At 45.4% G+C, this 22,626-nt stretch overlaps 1 protein-coding gene across 2 annotated transcripts in view; it reads right to left on the bottom strand.

The window, feature by feature from the left end:
* Positions 1–10,080: 10,080 nt before the first annotated feature.
* The window catches only part of MAML2 (mastermind like transcriptional coactivator 2), a 214,794-nt gene continuing 202,248 nt past the window's right edge, over positions 10,081–22,626 (bottom strand). For both annotated transcript variants that reach the window (XM_030475828.1, XM_030475827.1), the window contains 3 exons: positions 22,202–22,405; positions 20,437–20,548; positions 10,081–14,779 (listed from right to left, as the gene is read on the bottom strand). In XM_030475828.1, the coding sequence (XP_030331688.1) occupies positions 13,797–14,779; positions 20,437–20,548; positions 22,202–22,405 (1,299 nt within the window). In that variant the 3' untranslated portion in view covers positions 10,081–13,796. The remainder of the gene's footprint in view (positions 14,780–20,436; positions 20,549–22,201; positions 22,406–22,626) is intronic.

Raw genomic sequence — 22,626 nt, 5'->3', positions numbered from 1 at the left:
TATCTGAAATAGTTCTGTCTTTATATAGTGCATGTGCACACAGAGATCTTAATCTACAGCTGCTGTGTTTAATAGCTACAGTTAGGAATGGTTAAGAATACTTGATTTTATCTCATTTATGCTTATTATTAAGGAAGTTGTGTACTAGTGTCAGTGTTTTAATAAAACACAATAAAATGATGATGGTACGATCTGGAGGTGATATTAAAAATGAGAAGGACACATCTAGAATATAAAATACAGTAGGAATTAATTCCTTTTGGTTTCCATTTTATTTACCTCAGTGGCAGAAATTTCCATGAGGAAGGCTCATGCAGTTCTATGGCTTTCTTTTAGAAGCAACGGAGTGTTCAGCTCTAGTAATGCAAGGGCTGGGGAGTTGGAGGCTTAACAGTGAGTGTAATGCAAGTGAAGTATTTGAGAGGTGTTTGATTATCTGCTCTGTTTAAGTAACGTATCTGCAGTGCTTAGGTAATGTATCTGAGTGCTGTGCTGGGCCAGAGGAGAGCCAGGCTCAATACAACATGGGTATGGCCAGACTGCTCCAGAAGGAACCAGTTCTAGTGTGAGCAGAAGCCAACTTGCTCCGCCTGGCTTCATGGCCAGCATCTCTCCCTAACCCCTTTTTATTTAGCAGTGTGAACCTATCCAGGGAGTTGTTTCCCATTGCCTCCAAGGCCATTACATGCCTAGTATGGGGATGCTGGCCAATGCTGCTAGGAGCACCAGGCAGCTGGAAAGAAGTGTGTGTGCTTCTCCCAGGAAGGTGGTAGCAAGTGGCTGGTCAGGGAAGGGAGCTGCAGGAGTGTGCAGTGTCCTACAAGTGGTCTCAGACTCCGAAGTTTTGGCATGAGCTGAAAGGACCAGCTACTATTATTACTGTTCTCATAGACATGAACACCACTTTCCTCCTCCTGAAGCTAGTTTCGGCTCATGGAAGCAGCATCCATCTTGTGCTTATCCTGCCACTTGGTTTGTAGTCAAATCTGTGCTGTGTTCACCAGACTAATGCATGAAAGAAATATCTAGGCTGCAATGTCATGCATACCAAAAGTTAGGAAATGCTTGGTTTAAATTTCCCCGTATAACCTGAATGGATGCTGCTCAGACATCCCATCTCTGTGCTGGATGCATGAAGGCTCAGGACAAAAAACATAATGGGACAGTGTAATTAAAAATCAGTTTAATGCCTGCACAAAAGTGTGGCTGAATTCAGGCTTCACAAACAATTCCAAATATGCCATTTCTGGCCATATTCCAGGATTTGGATGTCAACTGCTTCTACCCTGCATAGCAAGACTCTGATGTGGTGCTGATGTATAAACTCCTGCAATTTGTGAAGGCCAAATCTAAGCATTAATTGTCTTATGTGAGTGTAATAAATTACCTTACTATCATTTACAGTGAGTGCCTCCTGAGCCTTCAGTACTGTAACTAAGAGGCTTTGGTGGTCCTGATACGCTCATTCCTCTGTGCATGTCTGTGTGGTTTGGGTCTGGGATGTTTAAAAAAGATTGCTGTCTCGTGTGTTTGGCTAAAAAGATAAGGAGGAGGGGTACAATCCAGAATCCTCTTTCCTGCCCTTCAAAGGCAAGGGCCTCCATATGCTACTGTTGGATTGTTTATGAAGGAAAGTGATAGCCCTAATTTCTCAGCTGGGGAATTCCTGCCCCTGACAAGGAAGGGGAAGGATGAGAAGTAAGTTTTAGTCCTGGATCTGTTTGCACTACTGCAGAGAGAGAAGCCTAAGACAACCTTTCTTTTTCTTTTCTTCCTGCCTGGGCATGGCACCCCTCTATCCATCACGGGGGCCCCAGAGTTGGTGTGATGGGATTTGCGACGTGAAGCACCATCTCCCAGCTGCAGCTGCTCTGGCAGCTCAGCAATGCCTCCAGGCAATATCTGCCAACAGGTTCAACCCATCCTCAGCACGCTGATAGATGAGCTCAGGTGGTTCATGAGCGCAGACAGGTTGAAGGCTGATGCTTTGGCTGGGACACGTTTGCTTTGGCCAGCTCTCCTACAAGTACAACTGCAGAGAGCAGAGGTGCTTGTGGGGTTGGCAGTTGCCTGAGCCAGCAGGAATCAGAATGAGCCCTGGCTTGAACTCTCAGTGTGTGGCCTCACAGTTCCCTCGGATGCTTCAGGCCTGCTGGCGCGTTGCCAGCATGTTTTCATGCCTAAGGAAACTGAAAAGTGAAATAACAGGGGTTTAACATGAAATGTCTCAACCAAGCAGAGTGGAATTTCCCAGGGCAAAGATACTGCTTCACCCCAAGGGCATTCCCTGTGCAGAGTGTGAATACCTGCTTCCAAGAAATGGAGACTTGATCCCTTCCCAGAGAAAGGTCACGAGAATCCTTTGTAAAGGCAAGGGTTAAGTAACGTAGGATGGACTAGCGTTCCCAGTAAGAGATATTAATTCACTTTTAGAAAGGAAGAGAAGAAAAGGAGAGAAATGTCCTTGTTCTGCTCAAACATATCTTCATGGATAAGATTTAAAGCCTTTGTCTGTATGAATATGATGCTCAATAACCTGAACATCTGTTAGCTCAGTGCCCATTATAAAAATGCTTGGATAATATGCTATAGAGCACATTCCCACTCTGATTAAACTTAACACAAAAACATTTCAAATTTATACTATGGTGACAGTGAATATGAACAAAGTTATTTTCTTCACTGTGGGGCCTGTGAAGTCACAAGGAATGTAGCTGTGATGGGCAGCTTAGGAAATCAGGGCTGTGTTCACTCACAATGAGCATTTGCTGTTACAAAGAATATTCCGTTATTCTCTAACGATGATATCAATTGCTACTAGTCCAAATTAACTGTTTTGTTGATAACGCTTTCAGAGAGAGAGGCTAGAGCAGGAGAGGGGAAAGATATAATGAGCGAGATTTTCACCTTTGCTCTGCCCCTTCTGTAATGAGTAAAAGAAGAAGAGTGAAGAAGAATCCATAAAAGCCCCAAATGCAGCTGGAAGAGATGTTGTCCCGTGCAGAAACAGCCATTGGTCTGTCTTCTAAAGCTGCTTTCAGAAGCACTGGTGTTTTGAGAAGAGGATGCTGGAGACAGAAAAGATGCAGAGCAAGAGCGGAGTGGCTGCCCCAGCTCCACTGTCCAAAGGGCAGTTGCTGTGGGGTGTGTTAGCCAATGTCCCCTAAGTCATCTAAGCTATGCAGAATAGCTTGGATAAGGAACACTTCAAGGTATCTTAAGGCTACTTTAGCCTTACTTCTGGAGCTGTAAGTTCTCAGTTCAGTAAAAATCTGATTTATTATGATAATATGTCTCATAAAGAGAAGATGTCTCGTGTCATTTAGAGACTTCCCATTCCTCCCGTTGCAACTAAAGGCACTGAATTGAATCCTTAACTAAGGCCTACCCCCCAGAAAAGTGCCCGCTGACCTGAGAACGTCACCAAGAGTGTTTCTGTCTCAGATCTGCTTTTTCTTAAATGGTTATAGAGAACTTCAGAGCTCTGATTCTAGTACAAGGCAGATTTAACAGCAGCAGCTGAACTGGTGACCACCCCTGCTTGCCCAAGGGAACTGCTCCTAGGAGAGCCATGGGAAGCATCACTCTGCTACCGGCCAGTGAACCCACAGCCCAGCGTAGTGGGACAAACTGAAACCACCAGCCAGGATACTTGCCTCCTGTTTCCCAGAGAGGAATTCTGAGGTGGCTTTTTTTGTCCATGCTGGGGATTGTTCACTGGTATTTTAAATTGTGAACTTTACATCACCATTTTATCCTGCAGGATAGCGTGTTCTTCACTCGTCTGATAAGAATCGTTGGGCTTCTTTGTGTATAAATCTGTTAGGTCATGCCAGCGTTTTCCAGCTATTGTTTTAGGAGTCCCCTTCCGGTATTTAAAAAGGGGAAATATCTTCTTTAATATCATCTTTCCAGCTTTGAAGCTGTGCTGTACAACAAAGACAGACAAACATTTAATTCTCCCCTAATCCTTTAAATATCCTTACAAGCACATGGCATTCACGCACTGTTAAGCCCGTCTCCTGTAGCAGCTGTATGTCTTCTTTTAACTCTGCCTTTAAAGCCTGCAGCTTCAACTGGGGTGGAACAGGAGCCCGCGATACTTCATCCCGTGGTAGCTGTCTTTCTGGGTGGTATGGAAAGGGATGGTTTTCCATAATAAAGCGATCATCTGGATTGAATTGCAGATATCTAATCCTCACACAAGCTACTCCTGTTTGGTTTTGTGAAGTGAACAAAGACATCAACTCAGACAAGCTCCGGGCTGGATACGGGTATCTCTGGGACCTTCTGATCATTCCAGAGATTAGCCAGCCTGCCTTGGTAACTTTAACACAAAAGGGCAAGCACAGAATCAAAACCTTTTTCTTCAGGAAAGGGGGCTCAAATGGAAGATTTCCTTAACTTCACTCCCCAGAAAAAGCCTGAAGGGGCAGGCAAGACAGCTGAGACAAACCCAACCTTCTTAAGCCTCCTGCTGTGATTTTATGGTGTGGGACTGGAGTGGCCTTCAAGTAGCTGCACTGCAGGATAGGGGGTGGGGTGTTGATGTTCATATGAATTGGTGAGCAGTGATTGATTTAAGCCCCGCAAAACTCTTACTGATTTTTCCCCTTTTCTTCCTCAACATGAAAACTTTCTGCTTGTTTTCCATAGTTTTTCTGACTATCTGTGAGGACTCACAGACATTTAGTCCATTCCACTGGCTGAGGGCAGATAAACTGTAGCAGTATCATATCTGTCAGCTGCCTAACCAGGTCCTGAGGACCTTCAGACCCCATACCCTCCTCAGACAGTCCACCCTCATATAATCCTTCCTGTTAAAGACTCCTATCTGGCATCTGTCCTGAACCCGTTATTTCTTGGCCTGTACAAATCAACATGGAAATACATAATCTTTTTTCCTGGCAGCAATGACTTAATCCATTCAAAGACTTTTTATCCTATCCCCACTCATACCTCCTCTTATTTAGGCTCACCAACCTTAGTTCTTTTCTATTATTTGCATTGCTTATTTCTGCCTGGAGTACTTCATATTACCAAGGTGCTCCTACTCTGCAAGCACCGGTGGGGCTAAAAGCTGAGAGCCAGACATCCCCATTTTGATCAGCGTGGCCATGGGAGCCAGGCTTTGGGCTCCTTTTAGAAAATCTTGCCTTAGATCAAAGGCTGTGAAGCCTGGTGTCAGCATCCTCTGATGGCACCTTAGATAGTTTAATATAAAGTAGAATTTCTGGGGCTAACCTGCCATCCAAATACACAACTGCACCGTTGAGGTGTTGGTGGCCATTGAGAGACTTTTCTTTCTTGCACGCTTTTGTTTGCTGAAAGCTAAAGCTAAACCTGCTCTAATAGCAGCAAGCTTTGGAGGCACAGCAAAGGGTATGAAAAGGACACTGTTTAATTTATTTAATTTTTTTTAAGAAAACCAAAGCAGTCCACTATTGAGTCTTAAAATCACAGATGTAACAAGAGTATTTCTGGGGTTTTGTGCGGTTTTATGCACTTGAGTCACTTACAAAAAGGGTATATTCGATGTTAAAAAGGTAATGAAATGTTTTTCAGGATGGTTTCTTTTTTTCCTGTTTCTTCATGATTTACTTCTTTAAAAGGAACTATCTTGTTGACATTGGAAAGCTTCTCTTTGTAACCCCCTAAAACACTCCAGACATTTTCTATGAGAAGGTTTTAAACTCCCCAGCATAAACAGATGGTCTCTTGGTATTTGGATGTAAGAAGCTAGGAGATTATATTTTAAACCAGACTAGACTAAGTCTGCGGGGTTGGAGGGAAAGTTAACTAATAAGATTAGCATGCGATGGCTTTACAATAGTAAGATCTACACAATTAATCGAGACCACTGTGACACATTATAATATAAAGATGAGATGTGAATATGGGGAAACTCCTTTGATTAGTGGATTTGTTTCTGGAATGAAGGGAAAGGTTGGCTTTGAGGGAGTGTTATGCATGAAATCCTGATTTTAGCTGTACTAATGCAGTTAACTTGCTACTCACATGTGAATAGGGATACCATGTAGCCATGCAGCTTTGATGAGCCTTTTGGGAGCACACATGGTGTTTTTGCCTCTGCTATACACATCCTGTGAGCCTGGCTATCCAACAGGCCAAGGCTAAGATGGGCACACTAAAGAAACCACAGGAGAGAGTACAACAGGTTTCTTTCTTTACACCAGTTTTAATTTGATGTAGAGTTCAGATACTCACAGAGTTACTATGAATAACATATGCCAGCTAGAAGTCTTGCTGAAGGGCAAGTAACATGGAAGAAAAGCAGATCCTTAGGAGAAGGAACCTAAAAAAAGAATAAACCACCACTGGCAAAGTTGTTGTGAGGATTCACAAAGTGTTATTTCAGCCAATATGTGTATTTTCAGATGTTCCTCAGTATTTACCTTAAAGACACTGCTACGTTTGATGAATCAAATAATATGGCACATGCATTCTGACACATTTCTCTTTTTAAAAACTACACTTTCAGAAAATCTATCAAATTCCTTCTCAAATCAATTTAAAGAGATGCAGCCAACTCGCTGAGTCCACAGATATGCTTTTCATAGAGAAAGTTAGATGTCTTTCACTGGTGGAAATTACATTTGTATACAAATTATACTGATATATTAACCTGACTGGCACGTGTGCCCAGTTATTAATGAGATCAGTTTATGGAACTAGCCCTGTGGGCTACTTCTACAAGAAGGAGCTTTTCAAATCAGATCCTCAAATACTAACACAATAATTTCCAGTAAAGATTCCTCAGTCAGCTGCTACTCTGGAGCTAGTGCTCTTCCCTGTTGTACTTAGAGTCTAGATCAGCACAAAAGGCAATTTGAATACATTCCTGGTTTTATTTTCACCATGTCACTCCAGCATAACAGTGTCAAGGGCAATCTCTACCCTTCTGTGGTGTTCATTGACCTTCACAATGACCAGGAACCTTTTCCTTTCATGTCAAATCAACACTGAGAGAGAGATTTTGCCATCAGATCTGTTAACTTGAACATGAGCTGCAGGGGTGCACTCCATTCAGCATTTCACCCAGATGCCTCCCAGCACTGCAGGATTTTCCCGATGTTCCTGCACATGAAGGATAAACAGAGCAACTGTGTCTTGTAGAACAAGGCAGACCAGTCAGCCAGAGTGAAAACATCGCAGGCAGCCCTCCAAAAAGCATAGATAGAGCATCTTTGTTGTCTCAAGCCGTGTACAGGAATGCAGGACATGTCTGGGGAGCGCGAGCTGCACACCAGGCACATGCAGCACAGCCAGAGGGGCTTTAACCGTGCTGCTGCAGGAGATGCAGACTGGCTCTGTCACTGCACGTCCCGAGCAGTGGTACTGCTCGGTTGCCTCTAACCTGGTACTCAGGCAGCAAAGGCACAAACATCAGCACATGGTCACCACTAGCTGCAGCCGCATGCTGGGTGCTTGATCTTCAGCACAGAGGAGGTTGAAACATTACAGAGAAAACAATCATTTAAGCTTCAGCTCTTTCATAGGATTTCCTTATAATGACAATGCAAGATTGGCAAATGCTAGTTTGGGGTTGGGTTTCTTTTTTTTTTTCTTTTTAAACCTAGGTTTTTAAGTCCTGAACAGGCTGCTTTCATAGAATCATAGAATGGCTTGGGTTCGAAAGGACCTTAAGATCATCTAGTTCCAACCCCCTGCCATAGGCAGGGACACCTCACACTAGACCATGTCGCCCAAGGGTCTGTCCAACCTGGCCTTGAACACCGCCAGGGATGGAGCATTCACCACTTCTTTGGGCAGCCTGTTCCAGTGCCTCAGCACCTTCACAGTAAAGAACTTCTTCCTTATATCTAACCTGAACTTCCCCTGTATAAGTTTAAACCCATTTCCCCTTGTCCTATCGCTACAGTCCATGATGAAGAGTCCCTCCCCAGCATCCTTGTAGGCCCCCTTCAGGTGCTGGAAGGCTGCTCTGAGGTCTCCACACAGCCTTCTCTTCTCCAGGCTGTCATATGGGAGGTGCTCCAGCTCCTTTATCCACGTGGCCCTCCTTTGGGCTTGCTCCTGCAGTTCCATATCCTTCTTATGCTGGGGACACTGGAACTGTATGTAGTGTTCCAAATGGGGTCAGCTTGCTTGATGGGTTCTGTGAGTCCTCCAGTAAGACAGTAACTTGTGGCTGAGCTCGTTCGTAACAATTTTGTGATCAAGAAGGAAAAAATGAAATAAATTTTTTATCTTATTTAAACTGATACTTGGGATGTGATTTGGAACCCTATTAAAGGGGCTCTGCCAAAGTGGTCTGCATGACCCAGAATGCCTAATTTAAAAATCAGGGTGATGCAAGCTCTTACTTTAGTCTAAGCTTTTACTGCAGCAGGATCTTCTCCATGTTATCCCTGGTTCCTGCAGCTGCCGGGCTGCTGTGCTGCTATGGGAGGAAACAGAGATCTTGTCTGTGCCGCCCATCAGAGGTTGCAGACCTTCCCACCCAGTGTTCAGATGCAGTGGGAAAGGTCAGTGCTCACCCGGATCTGGTGCAGTTCCTGCTGTGCTGCATCTGGCTGGGCAGGGAAAACATTCACTGCCATCCGTGCCTCCCACCCCCTCCATGTGCTCTTGCTGCGTACATCAACGTGGGCACAGGAGACAAGTCTGGGGACATTTCCTGGCATGGAGGTGGCACAGGGTGGCTTGTGTCTGTATAATTATACCCTCTTATTCCTCTTATCCTGCATCGAAAGTTGGAATTGCTCTTGGTTGCGGGACCTGTTTGAGAGGACCATCATTGCACATGGGCACTACCAGGGACCTGCACAGCCTGGTGGCACAAACAACTGTGCTTTAGGGCCTGGGAGGGGTTCTTGGCTGTTTTTCAGCTCACTGACCTATTTTATTGCAGACATACTCTTGGGTAAGTGGGACTGTGCCCTATTTTTCACCCTGGAGTGCAAGGGGAGCGCTGTCTGCCACCTGTGCTGGAAAGCATGGGTACAGCCGGGGCGGCAGGACACAGGGCACAGGTCAGCATCACTCCCCTGTCCCTGCCTGTGCAGCCCCCAGGTGCTATTTGTGGAGCTATTTGTGAATGGGAGCCAGATATATTGGAGCAGCACTGGCAAAAGCACAGGCGGGCAGCAGCCAGCAGAGCTGGGGTCCTGGGGAGGAGCCAAGGAAAAGATCTCCCTGTGTACCCCATGGGTGTAGGTGGGCAAAAGGCAGATGTGCTTCATGGAAGTCCTAGAGCATCACCAGCAGTGAAGCAGTTGAGGTGTAGGGAGCCCCGTTTCATTTGCTACATCTGAATACAGCACAGCACAGCCTTCGAGCATGGGCAGGGCTGTGATGACATTTGTCCCTTCGAAGCGTCTCCTCTGCTACTCCTTGCCACTCAGTTCATGGGGTGGGAAGAGCCACCCGCTTGGAGATGGAGCCTGGATAACGAGGAAAGCCTCTCGAGGAACAGGACATCACTTCCTCAGGGCTGGCCTGCTAAAAATAGTCTGGCAGGGATGAATACTTTTGTGAAACAATCCGCAGCCCAACGCGATCTGGTGCATGCTGGAATTTCTTTAGGCTAAAATGAGGCATAAAGCAAGGCACGCAGGGAGGGAAGGAGGAGAAGCCCATTGTCTGGTTTCTGGCCTCTCATTAGGGGTCTCTGCTATTGGGGAGAGAGGGGCAATATCTCCAGGGTATGATCCAGGGCAGGGCATAGGCCTGGGGACCTAGCCAGCCCTCCCGGGGTACTTAGCTCTTGGGATACGCAGCTCTCTGCTTTAACTTTATCAGGATCCCATAGGAAATCGCTGTGCTGTAAGACAACACCAACCCATTCACCAGGAGCTAAAATACCATGTGTTACTTGTTAACCCTTGCGGGTAATGAAACCACGTCTTCAGTCAGTAGGAAAACATCACAGCTCTCCTGCAAAGAGGCAGACGGAGCTCCCAGAAGCTGCCAGATGCACATTTTTCTCACCCCGCTCCTAAAATATCACTGCAATTTTAATTTACTCAGAACAAACCAGCAGTTGACTAAACAGACATTCATTATAAAGTCCGTATTAAGAAATGAGACACTTGGGATAATTTTGATTGATTTACTTGGCAGAGTTTTGATAGCTACTGAAAAACATACTATTCATGTTTAGGTGAAAAATAAATGGAGTCAAATAAGTGTCACTGCATAGTACTAGGAGGTATATACAGCCACATGTAAAAATGCATAAACACAAACATTTCTGTACAGCAACTTTTCCTTTCAGTCTGTATAGAGAAACACTGGTTTATAATATGGGGAAAATATAAAGCAGACATACATGCAACAAGGACATGACAGTTACATAGGTCCCACCTGCCTCCCAAGAGCTGCAATAATAGTAACAATAATAATAATAACATTAATAATAAAAGCCTTTTTCAGGGAAAAAATTTGAAACCTGGAATGTTTTCATGTTGAGGTTTCCAGAGAGCTTCAGATGTCAAACATATCTGAAGGCGATTTAAAGGCTTGATTCAAAGCCCTGTGAAGGCAATGGAAAGACTCCATTGGTTTCGGTGAGCTTGGGGTCAGACCCAGCTGTTGAACCACGATCCCATTCTGCCCTCCCCCAAAATCCAAAGTTGAAGTCTGCAGATAAAAATAAACAATCGTATCATACAAAACTTTGTATATAGAATACAAAAGGTAACCGTTGACTTCTTGTATAAAATACAACTTTTCGATAGTATATTTATTTCACATATGTATAAATATAACCCAAATAATATGATTTTTATTATTCCTACCAAAATATTATTACTTTTTGGTTGGTATTTTTTTTTACAAAAGTTTACAAAACAAATAATTCTTTATATTTACAACCCAATACTGTGAAGAGTGCCCAGTCCATGATGAAAAATAGACTATAAGGGTAGTGCACTTAGCCATGGCAAAGAAAGAGAAAAAAGACACTAGCTCTGTTCAGATACAAGTGTTCTGAAGAAATGATACTGGATTCAAGTTTTGGTTGCAAGAGTCTTTTGAGCTCACATTCCAAATGCATCAGGACTGCAAATGGCCTCTACCTTTGTAGAATTTACTTCAGGCAGGATGACATTTTGATCCCAGGAATGGCACTCACAGCCCAGTGTCTTCTTTACTCCATGCTGAGGCCAACAGGGCAAAGCTCAGCTTTGAATCCACCACCGCATGATATCCTGAAGTCTTGGGACCAGCTCCTCAGCTGAACAATTTTTTTACATCATTTGAGGATCTGGAAAACAATCTTGTCTTAATACAGAAATCAGTGGTGGGCTCTTCAATGGCATGTGAGGGTAGTTGAAGTTACCTGACTTCAGTGCTCATTGCTCAGGATGATACCAACTCAGCCTTGGCCTTAGTGTCATCGCAGTTGTCTGTTCCTACCAGAGCTTCGGCAGTCAGTGCTGACCTGCTCATGGACGTGGTGTGTGCCTCTGTATGAGACACATGAGCCGACTTTCCCTCCACTTTGAACTGATGTAGCTGCTATTTCAGTCTAGTTTTGCACAGTTAACTGGGGACTCATTTGTTAGAGTGCATCTGTGTCTCTCCAAACTGAGGTGGGGCACTAGTGACCTGGGCTGAAAAGCTCTTTAAAGACTTGGAAAGACTTGTACTGTCATATCAAAAGGACCATGTGCCCCCAGCCAAAACTGGAGACAAGAGGGAGCTGTCTGGGCAGCTGAGCCACCACGTTACCCAGTGCAGGGGCGTGCAACCATCACTAGCTGGGGCAGCAGAAGGGACTCTTCAACAGGCTTTCTTGTCCTTCCTACGACAAGCATGTCATGGACAAGCCCACCTCAGCTGGCACATCTAGCTAAATGCCCATGTTACACCTTTCCTGGAGGTGCTGGTGCTTGTTTGTGCACCAGCTTCTTGAAACATCATGAACAATTGTGCCCACATAAAATGACAGAGTGAAATGACTGGAAAAGCCTTATTAAAGCCTCTCTTGAGAACTAGGTCAGATAAGTGCAGAGGCTGTTGTCAAGTAGCCTACTCATCCCAGTGCCACTAACAAGGATGAATAAAGAACTTGCACGGGGTAGAGCAATGCCTCTTGGCACCGAGGCATGTGAATGCAGGCATTGTATTCCTTTGCCACATCTCGTTTTAGCTAATTCAGAGGAGGCTGTAAAAGACATCACACCACATCATTTTACAGAACAGCATTTTCATTTGAATTGTAAGATCTGTTCCCTTCTGTGAATTCTCCTGTCTGACTCACTGCAGAGCTGTTTTACAGTGACACAGCACCTCCTTCTGATGTCCTTACTGACCAAGTTCATAGGAGAAACTTTTAACATGGTTGAGACTATTCCCTGGCACCGAGGTCAAGAGGTATGGAACAACCTGTATCCTCACTGCTCTGCTCTGTTTGTCTGTGGTGGCTGCAAGGTTGCTGACGACTGTCCATGGCAATGGTCCTTGCCTAGGATTAACCCCCTCATGATGCACAGAAATTGTTTAGCTGGGCCATCCCCAAACCCAGAGCAGGTGATTTTGTCCAGCACCCAGAAATATTGCCCCAAACTGTTTCATTTACATGCACAGATGTGGCTTAGTGCAGCCTCCTACTGTGAGTAACCCAGGTGGTTGTAAGTGATTTCATGCTAGTTTCAGGGGCTGAGCCACTCATACTCTGCTTGATGGAGGCTGTGGGGACCTGGGCTACCACTGGACCTCTTCCAACTCCCCCCATATGGCAAATGGAAAGAGGGATAGAATGCTGTGCAATCAGAACTGTAACCTCTCTCAGACAGAGATGCTGGCATTTCTGCTGGGGTAAACCTGTTCAGTAGAAGAGGACCGGCCTGAACTATGTGACAGTTGCCTGGGGCTAAGATGAGGACAGCAGCTTAGCTGAGCCACTTCATGCATTTGCCTTCCTCTAAGCTGGACTGGGAAAGTAGTTGGTAAGGGTCAAACCATGAGCACCCTTCTCACTTAAGTTGTCCATTAAGTCACTGGAGTCCCTGCGGTAGGGCAAGGTGGCAAAGTGAGGATCCTGAGCTTTCGTGTAGTTCATCTCATGTTTCCCTCAATGCCCAAAACGATTGTGCTGCTGGCAGGACAGTAGCGTCCTCTGATACGTGCTGCAAGCACTGATGAAAGGGAGGAAGTGAACTCTAGAGCACACCGAGTAACACACTGGATGATCTGTTTCCTTCTTCCCTTGGACAAGACCACTTTTACCCTTTTGTGTGCTACAAAACATAGAGGGCTTAAAACAAAATCATTGGGAAAGCACATGTGAGTTTGTACTGTGTAGAAGTGAACAGTTTTTGCAACACAATGAGATTTACACAGGGCCTGATGCCGTGAGGGCTGAGTAGTCCTGAGGAAGTTAAGGGCCATGAATGTGATGGCTGAAGAGCTCTGGACCGCTTGGGCTCGTACTCTGCACTCAGAGAAATGATGTTCCACAACCACTGTCTGGTGCTTGCGTGTGTGGGAAGCTAAACATGCTTCTCCATGCAGCTCCCTTGAAAAGAACTGGTTTGCAATGTGCTAGGCACCGGTGTGGGGAACATACCCTTCACGTGCTCTCACTCCTTTGTGGCAGGCTTGAATATCACTTATGTTATCGTTCATCAGGGAGACTTCAGTTTTGTTCCTAGAGCAACTCTTCAAACAGGGCAGTCGCCCTACATGGTATCTTAAAGGACAGCCCAGTCACTGGAGTGTAAATTAATAAAGCAGGTTGGTGGCATCTAAAGAGAAAGCTAATGTCCTTACTGCCTCTTCATCTGGTTGACCCTTGGTACTGTCACTTACGAGTGGTTCCCCAAAATTTCATCGAGGTTGATGTCTTTCATCCAGTCATCATTACCAGGTTCCGTTTTCAGTAAAGAATCTATAAAGTCTGAGTCACTGTTGAGTGCAGGTCCTATACTGTCACCTTGCTGGTTCAGAAAGTCAAATGCTAGGTCACTGCCATGGTCACTTCCTTGGTAAGCCCGGGAGTTTTGGTTGGTAGATGTGAAACTGGTTGACGGCAGAGATGACGGAGGTGTCATACTTGTTCCTGGCTGATTCAAGGTGGGCACAGTCTGTCCTCTCAGCTGGTTAGGTCTTATGCTGAGACCTCGTAGTGAGCCAGCGGATTGTCCATTTAGAGTCTGCTGCATTTGGTTTAGAGGAGGCCTCATTTGGACTCCTGCTGTTAACTGATTAGGAGGTGCCAGTGCACGCTGAGGAAAATGCTGGTTGCCTACGCTGCGTTGTAAAGACTGGTTAGGATACGGAGTGCCAGCGGGGAAACGGACCCCTGCGGGTTTCAGTGCATCCTGCTGCTTCACTGCAGCTTCCTGCGGCGCCCAGTTCTGGGCAGTGGCAGTAGCTGTGATCATCACGTTGGCCGGCCTTTGCGCGGGGATACCTGTGGCTCCATGGTTCACGCTTGGCCTCACTTGCTGTGAGTTGACCACCGACCCCGTCCCAAAAGCCGCTGCGTTGTTTCCCTGCGCCATGGTTTGCTGTCGAGACATCATGGGGTTATTCTGACTGGGCAGGACTTGAGTTTGGTTCCTGTGTGGCTGCATCTGATTCATTCCTGAACTCACGTTGTATGAACTTGGTTGGTTGCAAGGAAGGTTCCCATAGCAGCCCATATTCCGAGTGGCAGGAACAGAAGGCATTCGGGTCCCAGCAGGGGTGGACATAATGCTGGAGCTCTGGGTCATGATGCTGTGAGTTGAAATTGGGTTGGATAAGGACATGTTGTTGGAGCTCATACTCACTGCTGGTGAACCACCTGCAAAGGAGAAAACAAAAGCGTTAAAACAAACAAGAGCATCCATGTGTGGTGCCATTCATAGGTTAAAAACAGTTTTCTAGCAGCAGAATTTCTTGAAGAAGATACTTCGCTCTTCAGAGGACTTGCATGAACTTGCTCAAGGCCTTAAAGATGCCTATCATCCAAAGGGTGGTTTGGCCTACATGAAGCCATTCTGCCCTGTAGCTGACACCTGCCAACGAATCACAAGAAAAGCCTCCAAACCTCACATAAGCTCGCTTCTGTGGCAGATTTGCAGCTACATACTCTCTGTTTTGAGGCCACAATAAGTCATTTATGCAATGTAAGCTGATTGCTTATGCAGTGCAAGGTTCTGAATTAATCCCTGAGAGATTGGCTGAAGAAGACCAAATGTTTCTGAACACAGCCAGTGTAGATGGCACTGTGGAGACCCCGCCTCAGCACACAATGAGCTGCTCCACAGTTTAATTCCCTTTGCTATTGTTGCTTCCAGTACAAGCCCTACAAGGAGAAGTCAGGTTCAAGGCAAATGAAAGATGTTTCTTAACCCAATGTGTGGCTCAACAAGGAAATCTTTGCCACATTTGACGTACAAGCTATATTCTTGTACCATTCTGGGTGGCTCCCAAAGTGTGAGAGCTGTTGGATAGGCTTGCTACACAGGTACCACCACATTTTGCGGGTTCCCTGAGCCTCCCCCCGAGGAGGAATGGAGGAACATACAGCCCTGGGGCTTTGCTATTTTGTAGATAGCAACTATTAGCAATTGCTGGACATGGGACACTGCCTTGGTTTGATCCTTCATATATACAACAAAACCACACTGAATTTGACTAACTTTGACTTCATTGTCACTCTTGTATTAGTCTGTGTGATTTGTTGGTCCATCATCAATTCCTTCTTACTGCACAGGTCATGCCTGCACCGTTCTCCAGATACATTGTCTCAGTGTGTGGCACGTCTTCCAGTCCTTCAATCCTTCTAACCTCTTTTCAGAACTTGACAGTTTTCAACATTTGATTTCAAGGGTATTTCAAGACCCATCACAGCTGGTCACAGAAGGAGCTGTCGCACATCTCCAGGATGGATGTAAAGTAAGCTCTTGTTTTCTTGTTCAGCATCATTTCTGACTGTGTTTGTCTTTTGGTTGAAATCACACGGCCTGTTTAAAGTGATATCTGGAGACCTATCAGCCATTTCCTTATGTGTTATGCTGATTTTGTATAACTCTGTTTTTTTAACCACAACAGGCAGTACGAAGTCAGATGCTTTAAAGGACATGAAAGGAACAACTATTACTGTTATCAGCCAAAGCTGCGGTTTCATTGAAAAACATACCCCGCTGGTTTGCAAAGATTCTTGTACATCAGCCCATATTGCCTGACACTAATTATATTCCCTTCCCAATTCTTCCTTATTCAGGCTGTATCAGCTCCCCAGTATTTTTGCTGAGCTCTGCATTTGGTCACTAGGGCTGCGATTACCTACTTAACTCTTTTCATTTTTGGCATGGCATTAGCAGTCTTCCTTGGAGTTTCATGACTAAATAAAGAGTGACATTAAGAATTTGGAGAACCTCTCAGCCAGCTCTTTCAGAAGTCTTGAAGACAAATCATGCGCATACATATTTAAAGAGTCTATGTTTAGGAACAGCTGTTTAATATACTGTTCCTGTTGAAATTTCACCATAATGATGTTCAGTTCTCTCAGACTGAGAATGAAGAAAAAATTACCATAAATTCCTGCCTTTTCTGCATTATTTTTATACATCTATGTGCTATTTTCATTTATTAATGGATGCAAAGGGTTCCTTCTTTTTAAGTACTTAAAAATACTCTCTTCCTAAATCATTATTAACACTAAGCATGACTCCACAAGCAGAGCTGCTTGTTCCAAGTCAATATAAACAGAGGTCCATCTTAAGAAGCTCACATTATCCTGGAAGGCAGGCTTTCCCACCAACTGGAGCTAAGCTGGAGACACTCGCTATAGACAATCTAACTGTACTAACTTAAGCACCTAAATTCAGTCCCCACGCTGGGCAGTCCCTGTGGCAGGAGATGCTATGAGGATCCACTTGGTTTTACCCCCACAGGGACCATCAGATTCTCACAATCAGGGCTCAGCAGACAAGCTCACAGTTAGCCCTGTCTTTGGCTTTGCTAGTGGCTTGACTGCTTTCTGGCAATACTATAACATCTTTCCGCAGGGGTGATAGAGATGGAGGCCCTGATTCTTTGCTCCCTTATGCCAGCACAGGAATCAGTGATGTTTCAAAAGACCTGGAACAGACATCTGGGGAGAGCTGGTTCTCTCCCTCCATCTGAACTACAAGTCTGCGGAGTCCCTTCACTTGCCGCTGGCATGAAGCCCCTCCTGGGGTGGCCCTAGGGCTACCATCACACTGCCCTGCCAATGCCATGCTTCTTAAAGAGCACAAGCGGTCGGGACGTGGGTTGTACTTGTTGTGCAACAGGCAAAGCTTCCTCTTTCTTTGTATTGCTATTTTTATCCTTTTTTATTTTTAACGCAAATATTTTCCGTTCTGATTTCTTCCAGATGGGAAGAAACACTTCCCTGGCAGCGCTGTGTTCAGCAGCTGGGCACCCCAGGCTGCAGCCATTCCCAGAAACGCCTTCCCTGCCCGATTCACCTGCTCTTGTCTTGGGGTTTCTTTCACCATGGTGCTATGGTGAAAAGCAGATAGCAATAAAATGCTTAACCAAGTGTCACCGAGCCCCTATGTTAATTTATTCAACTTTTTGTCTCTTCTTCCATGACCTGAGCAAATCTATTCCCAGAAAAAGGAACAGATTCCCTGCTGTTCTTCCCTTATGCAAGAGTTTCCTAATCGCTCCATCTGGTAGCTCTGCTGCTGAGCTTCCAGTACAGCCCTTTCTCCCAGGCTGTCCCGAAGAGCTGTTGTCCTCTCTGGGCTCACTCAGCAGGGGCTGCAGATTTGAATGGACAAGTGCTGCCAATCCCACATGGTTCAAACCCAGGAGATGGGGCTCCAAATACCACAAGACTGGCAAAGAGTCCATCAGATTAAGAACAACAAGAAAAGCCACATAACAATGGTGATCTACTTATTTTGGAGCCTTTCAAAGATGTGGCTGCAGTAATTTCCATTTTCCCTCTTGGACTAGAAATGGATTGTTTTTAAGCAAAAGCCAAGAATCATAGAATAGTTAGGGTTAGAAAGGACCTTAAGATCATCTAGTTCCAACCCCCCTGCCATGGGCAGGGACACCTCGCACTAAACCATGTCACCCAAGGCTCTGTCCAACCTGACCTTGAACACCGCCAGGGATGGAGCATTCACAACTTCCTTGGGCAACCCATTCCAGTGCTTCACCACCCTCACTGTAAAGAACTTTTTCCTTATATCTAACCTAAACTTCCTCTGTTTATGTTTGAACTCATTACCCCTTGTCCTATCACTACAGTCCCTGATGAAGAGTCCCTCTCAGCATCCTTGTAGGCCCCCTTCAGATACTGGAAGGCTGCTATGATCCAGGTGTAGGATCTTGCACTTGGCTTGGTTAAACTTCATAAGGTTGGCATCGGCCCACCTCACAAGCGTGTCAAGGTCCCTCTGGATGGCATCCCTTCCCTCCAGCGTATCAACCGAACCACACAGCTTGGTGTCGTCAGCAAACTTGCTGAGGGCGCACTCAATCCCACTGTCCATGTCGCCGACAAAGGTGTTGAACAAGACAGGTCCCAACACCGATCCCTGAGGGACACCACTTGTTACTGTTTTCCAACTGGACATCGAGCCATTTACCACAACTCTTTGCGTGTGGCCATCGAGCCAGGTTTTATCCACCGAGTGGTCCGTCTATCAAATTGATGTCTCTCCAATTTAGAGACAAGGATGTAATGCGGGACAGCGTCGAACGCTTTGCACAAGTCCAGGTAGATGACGTCAACTGCTCTGCCCCTGTCCATCAGTTCCGTGGCTCCATCATAGAAGGCCACCAAATTGGTCAGGCAGGATTTCCCCTTAGTGAAGCCACTTTGGCTGTCACCAACCACCTCGTTGTTTTTCATGTGCCTTAGCATGCTTTCCAGGAGAATCTGCTCCATGATGCTGCCAGGCACAGAGGTGAGGCTGACTGTCTCAGTTAATCATTTGATTCCAGGAATGAACCTTTAAACAACACACCAAATCACAGGATTCCCCAGCAAATTGCTGGGGTTGCCAAAGCACTTGTTTTATGATCGCAGAGGTACCAAGCCAGTAAGCAGGGCTCTCTCTGCCTTCACCATGGGTTATTACCTTGCATCAGTGATGCTTGTGCAAATTTACTGAAGGTGATAAACACTCAGGCCCATTAGAAAACAGCAGTTTCAAGACTGCAGCAAGGTTGTTGCTGCTAGAACTTGTAAACAGAGCAAAGAAAGACACGAACATTGCCTGAGCAGCCCTTCCATGTGTAGCCAGGCTGTTGGTGCCATGGCCAGCAGAGGGGCAGGATGTTGGGCAGAGGGGTAGGATGTGAGCAAGCTGCACTTGGGAACTCATTAAAATCATGGCAGAAGCTGAAAAAGCGTTGCTACAAATGATAGGTAGGAAGGAAAGACTCAGATCCTTGGCTGAATCTGCAGAGCCAACAGTTATCAAAAAACAAACAAACCAAAACATCCTTTTTTTTCCCTCAGTGTGTTGTATAAAAAGATACACTAGAAGGCGAAGAATCCTTTTTATACTTACATGCACAGACGCTTTGCAGTATAAAGAACATCCTTTGATCCATCTGCTGCATTTCCCCCACCTCCTCTCTCTCCCCAGCATCTTCCCCTTACTCTGCCTTTGCTCTCAGAGCAGCCTCCAGCTAACCAGCAAGGTGAACAGCATGAAAGGCATGAAACAGGCAGTCCTGTGCTCCCAAAACTAGACTCCAAGGAGGCAAGGGCACAAGTGCTGGAACAAAGGACTAGTCCTGAAGTGTTGGGCATTTTCTGCCCTGAGCAGTTCTGGGAGAAACTGCCCAGTGGAGCTTTTACTCCACTGTTTGACTGATCTAATGAATGCAGCACTGAGGCCTTGACTGTGGCATAGTGAACAGACCAGAAGGTCTGTTTGCTCTGGTTGCCCATGATGCTGTCATGCAAGGTACATCAGTACAATCAGTATGAGGATTCTCATGCTGTACATGATCTGCCATTTAAAGGGAGGGATGGTTCTCATCTCAGTCTCTAAGCAAGATGTACCATGTACATGAGAGAAGCTATCTGGATGGGGTGAGGCTGCATAGTCAAGAGGACACCTCAATATCAAGTATTTGGGTGCACATCTGCCCCAGGCAGTGCTAACGGGAAGAGTACCAGCCCCTCCTTTCCCATGCCTGAGAGATGCAGCATTAGCCTGGATGGACCACAAGCTGGTTCTCCAGATCATACATCAGCACTTCTCGGTGGTGTGGGACAGTAAAGTAAAGAGCACAGGAGAGCAGCAGCCACCACCCCGCTGCCTCTGCAGAGGTGTAAATGGATACCCAGAAAATAAGGACCTGGTGCATGCATGGCTCCCCAGGATGGTCTTACAGCTGCAAGGAAGGAAGGAAGGAAGAGAAGAAGGAAGGAAAGAAGGAAGGAAGGAAGCAAAGAAGGAAAGAAATAGCTTTATTTAGCCCATGGGCACTTACCAGGATATTGGTTTGCTTGTTGCATGTTGACCACATTTCTTCTTTGGTCTTTATAATCTGGTGGTGGTCGTGTCAAGTGTCTGTTCAGCTGATCTTGTGGAGTTATTTTCTCCTAGAGGATTAGAGTAGAAATACGTTATTTTCCTTTTCTTTATGCTTTCCTGGCTCTGTGTTTGCCCACCTCTTTCTTTTCTCAGTACATACAAATCTGAAGTATTCCTTCCTTTCACCCTCTCTGGTGCACAGGAGATGCATTTGGGAACCTCTGCCCTCACCCACTGAAGTCTGTATGGAAAGCTTTTCTGCTGGCTGTATTGTTTTTCGGTCTGGCATAATTTACCTTAAAACCACTGAGAGGGCAGTGCTGGGCTGGTTGGTTTTCATGCCAATGACCATTGCCCTGTGCTTCCCCGTACATGTACATGGTGCTGCCTTTACTCTTACACTGGGAGTGCAAGCACTTCCAGTGATGAGGCCACAACTTCTCTGGATAAATGAAATCCTTCATTTCAAACACAAGCTTTCAAATTGTTTGGTTTTTTTTTTTTTTTTTAATGGAAATAAATTTGTAAACAAAAATATACTCTCTATAAAAAAACTGAATAATTTTTGTTTTGAAAACATGCCCACAAAAACACGAATGTTTTTGCAGTTTTGTGTTGTTCTTTAATTAGTGAATGGCATTAATTAAATGTGTCAGTATTTCTGAGTCTACATCTTTCTAGAGAAAAGAAAGTTTTGGATTCAAAATGTAAGGCCAGCATGAATGGGTCTGCCTTGTAGGCTGAGAGATGCAGATAGCGGTAAATAAGCCACAGGCTTGGGGTGTGTTCCCATTGCAGTCTGGGGGAAACAAAGCATCCTCCCTGCAGCCCTTCCCCAGCTGCCACAGGGCTCCCACATTGCTTTCTGCCTGCCTCAAGGACTTATCACGCTCAGCTTGTCTTCTAGGACTTCTTCTCCATGCTTTGGCAAGCAGGACTACCAAGGAACAGTGAATACAAGGATGCAGAGGGCACGTGTTACTGCTTTTGGCAGCAGGGACTCTGCCCCACTGCACTGGCCATGGGTGATGGACCATGAACCACATTCAGCTGACTCACTTCATGCAGTATCAATGGCAATGCCTGTTTAGTGGAACTGAATTAGTGGGTTCTAGCACTCATCACTGCCAGCAAGACCACAAATATCCCCCATGCCTCATAAAATGACCAGAAACTCCCAGCTGGTGCCTCAGATACCAAGGGAGAGAGAACAACTGGCTGTAAATATCTGGAAATGCAAAAAGAACAGAGAAAGGAGGACTCATCTATGATCCCAGCCAAGCATACAAACTTGGGCTGAACACTAAAATCAAGGTACCTGATCCTTGTTTCCACACAGGCACTTCATACCATGCTGCCTAGGTTGCAAAGCCTGGAAATCAACTTTCCTCTGTGGTTGCAGTAGCATAGCAATGTACCTTAGCTTATCTTGCAAAGAAAACCACTGACAATATTCATATGCCTCAAATTAAGCATATGCTTAGACTGTTCTCATAACGAAACCACAGTAGCTTGGATACTTGAGTTGTTTCATATAAACTGAAGAAGGTTTCAAAAGGGCTAAGCAAAGTGCTGAAAAATATGAGGCACACTTTAGAAGGTCTACGCATTGCCAAAATGACCTCAAAGTTTTGGGGGCTTTCTTCTCCCTGTCTTAGCTTTCTTTTCTATTGTTTCTACGATAATCTTTTCCATGTAAAAGAAGAAATTAGAAAACTTACGGCTTCTGCCAACATCTGCTGCTGTAGAAGGAGTTGTTTTTGCTCCATCATTTGCCGCTGCAGAGCCTGTTTCTTTTCCATCAGTTGCTGATTCAACATTGATTGCTGGGATGAGTTCATGTAACCACTTCCAGTGTTTGGATTTGAGCAAGAACTGGAGCTTGGAGTGGGGCCAGCTCCCTGGCCTACCACAGAGTGTTGATCCTGAAACAGAAGAAATGGCTTGTGAAGGATGAAAATAATAACAAGCATCAAGAAAGGGAAATAATCCTTTTTATGCAATTAGCTCCAGTACAGGACACACAGACCACAGGCTCTTAGGACAAGTGACCATTATAAAGGCTTTGTCAAAATAAGAAGGAGATTGAGTAACTGCATCCCTCATGGAAGGCTCTGAAGATGTGCCAGGTGGTTCCAGTGGAAAA

This window comes from Strigops habroptila, chromosome 2 (genome assembly GCF_004027225.2).
Source record: "Strigops habroptila isolate Jane chromosome 2, bStrHab1.2.pri, whole genome shotgun sequence".
In the NCBI taxonomy this organism is placed as follows: Eukaryota; Metazoa; Chordata; class Aves; order Psittaciformes; family Psittacidae; genus Strigops; species Strigops habroptila.
The sequence above is the reverse complement of the archived record's forward strand: the minus strand, read 5'-3'. Positions and strand labels throughout refer to the sequence as shown.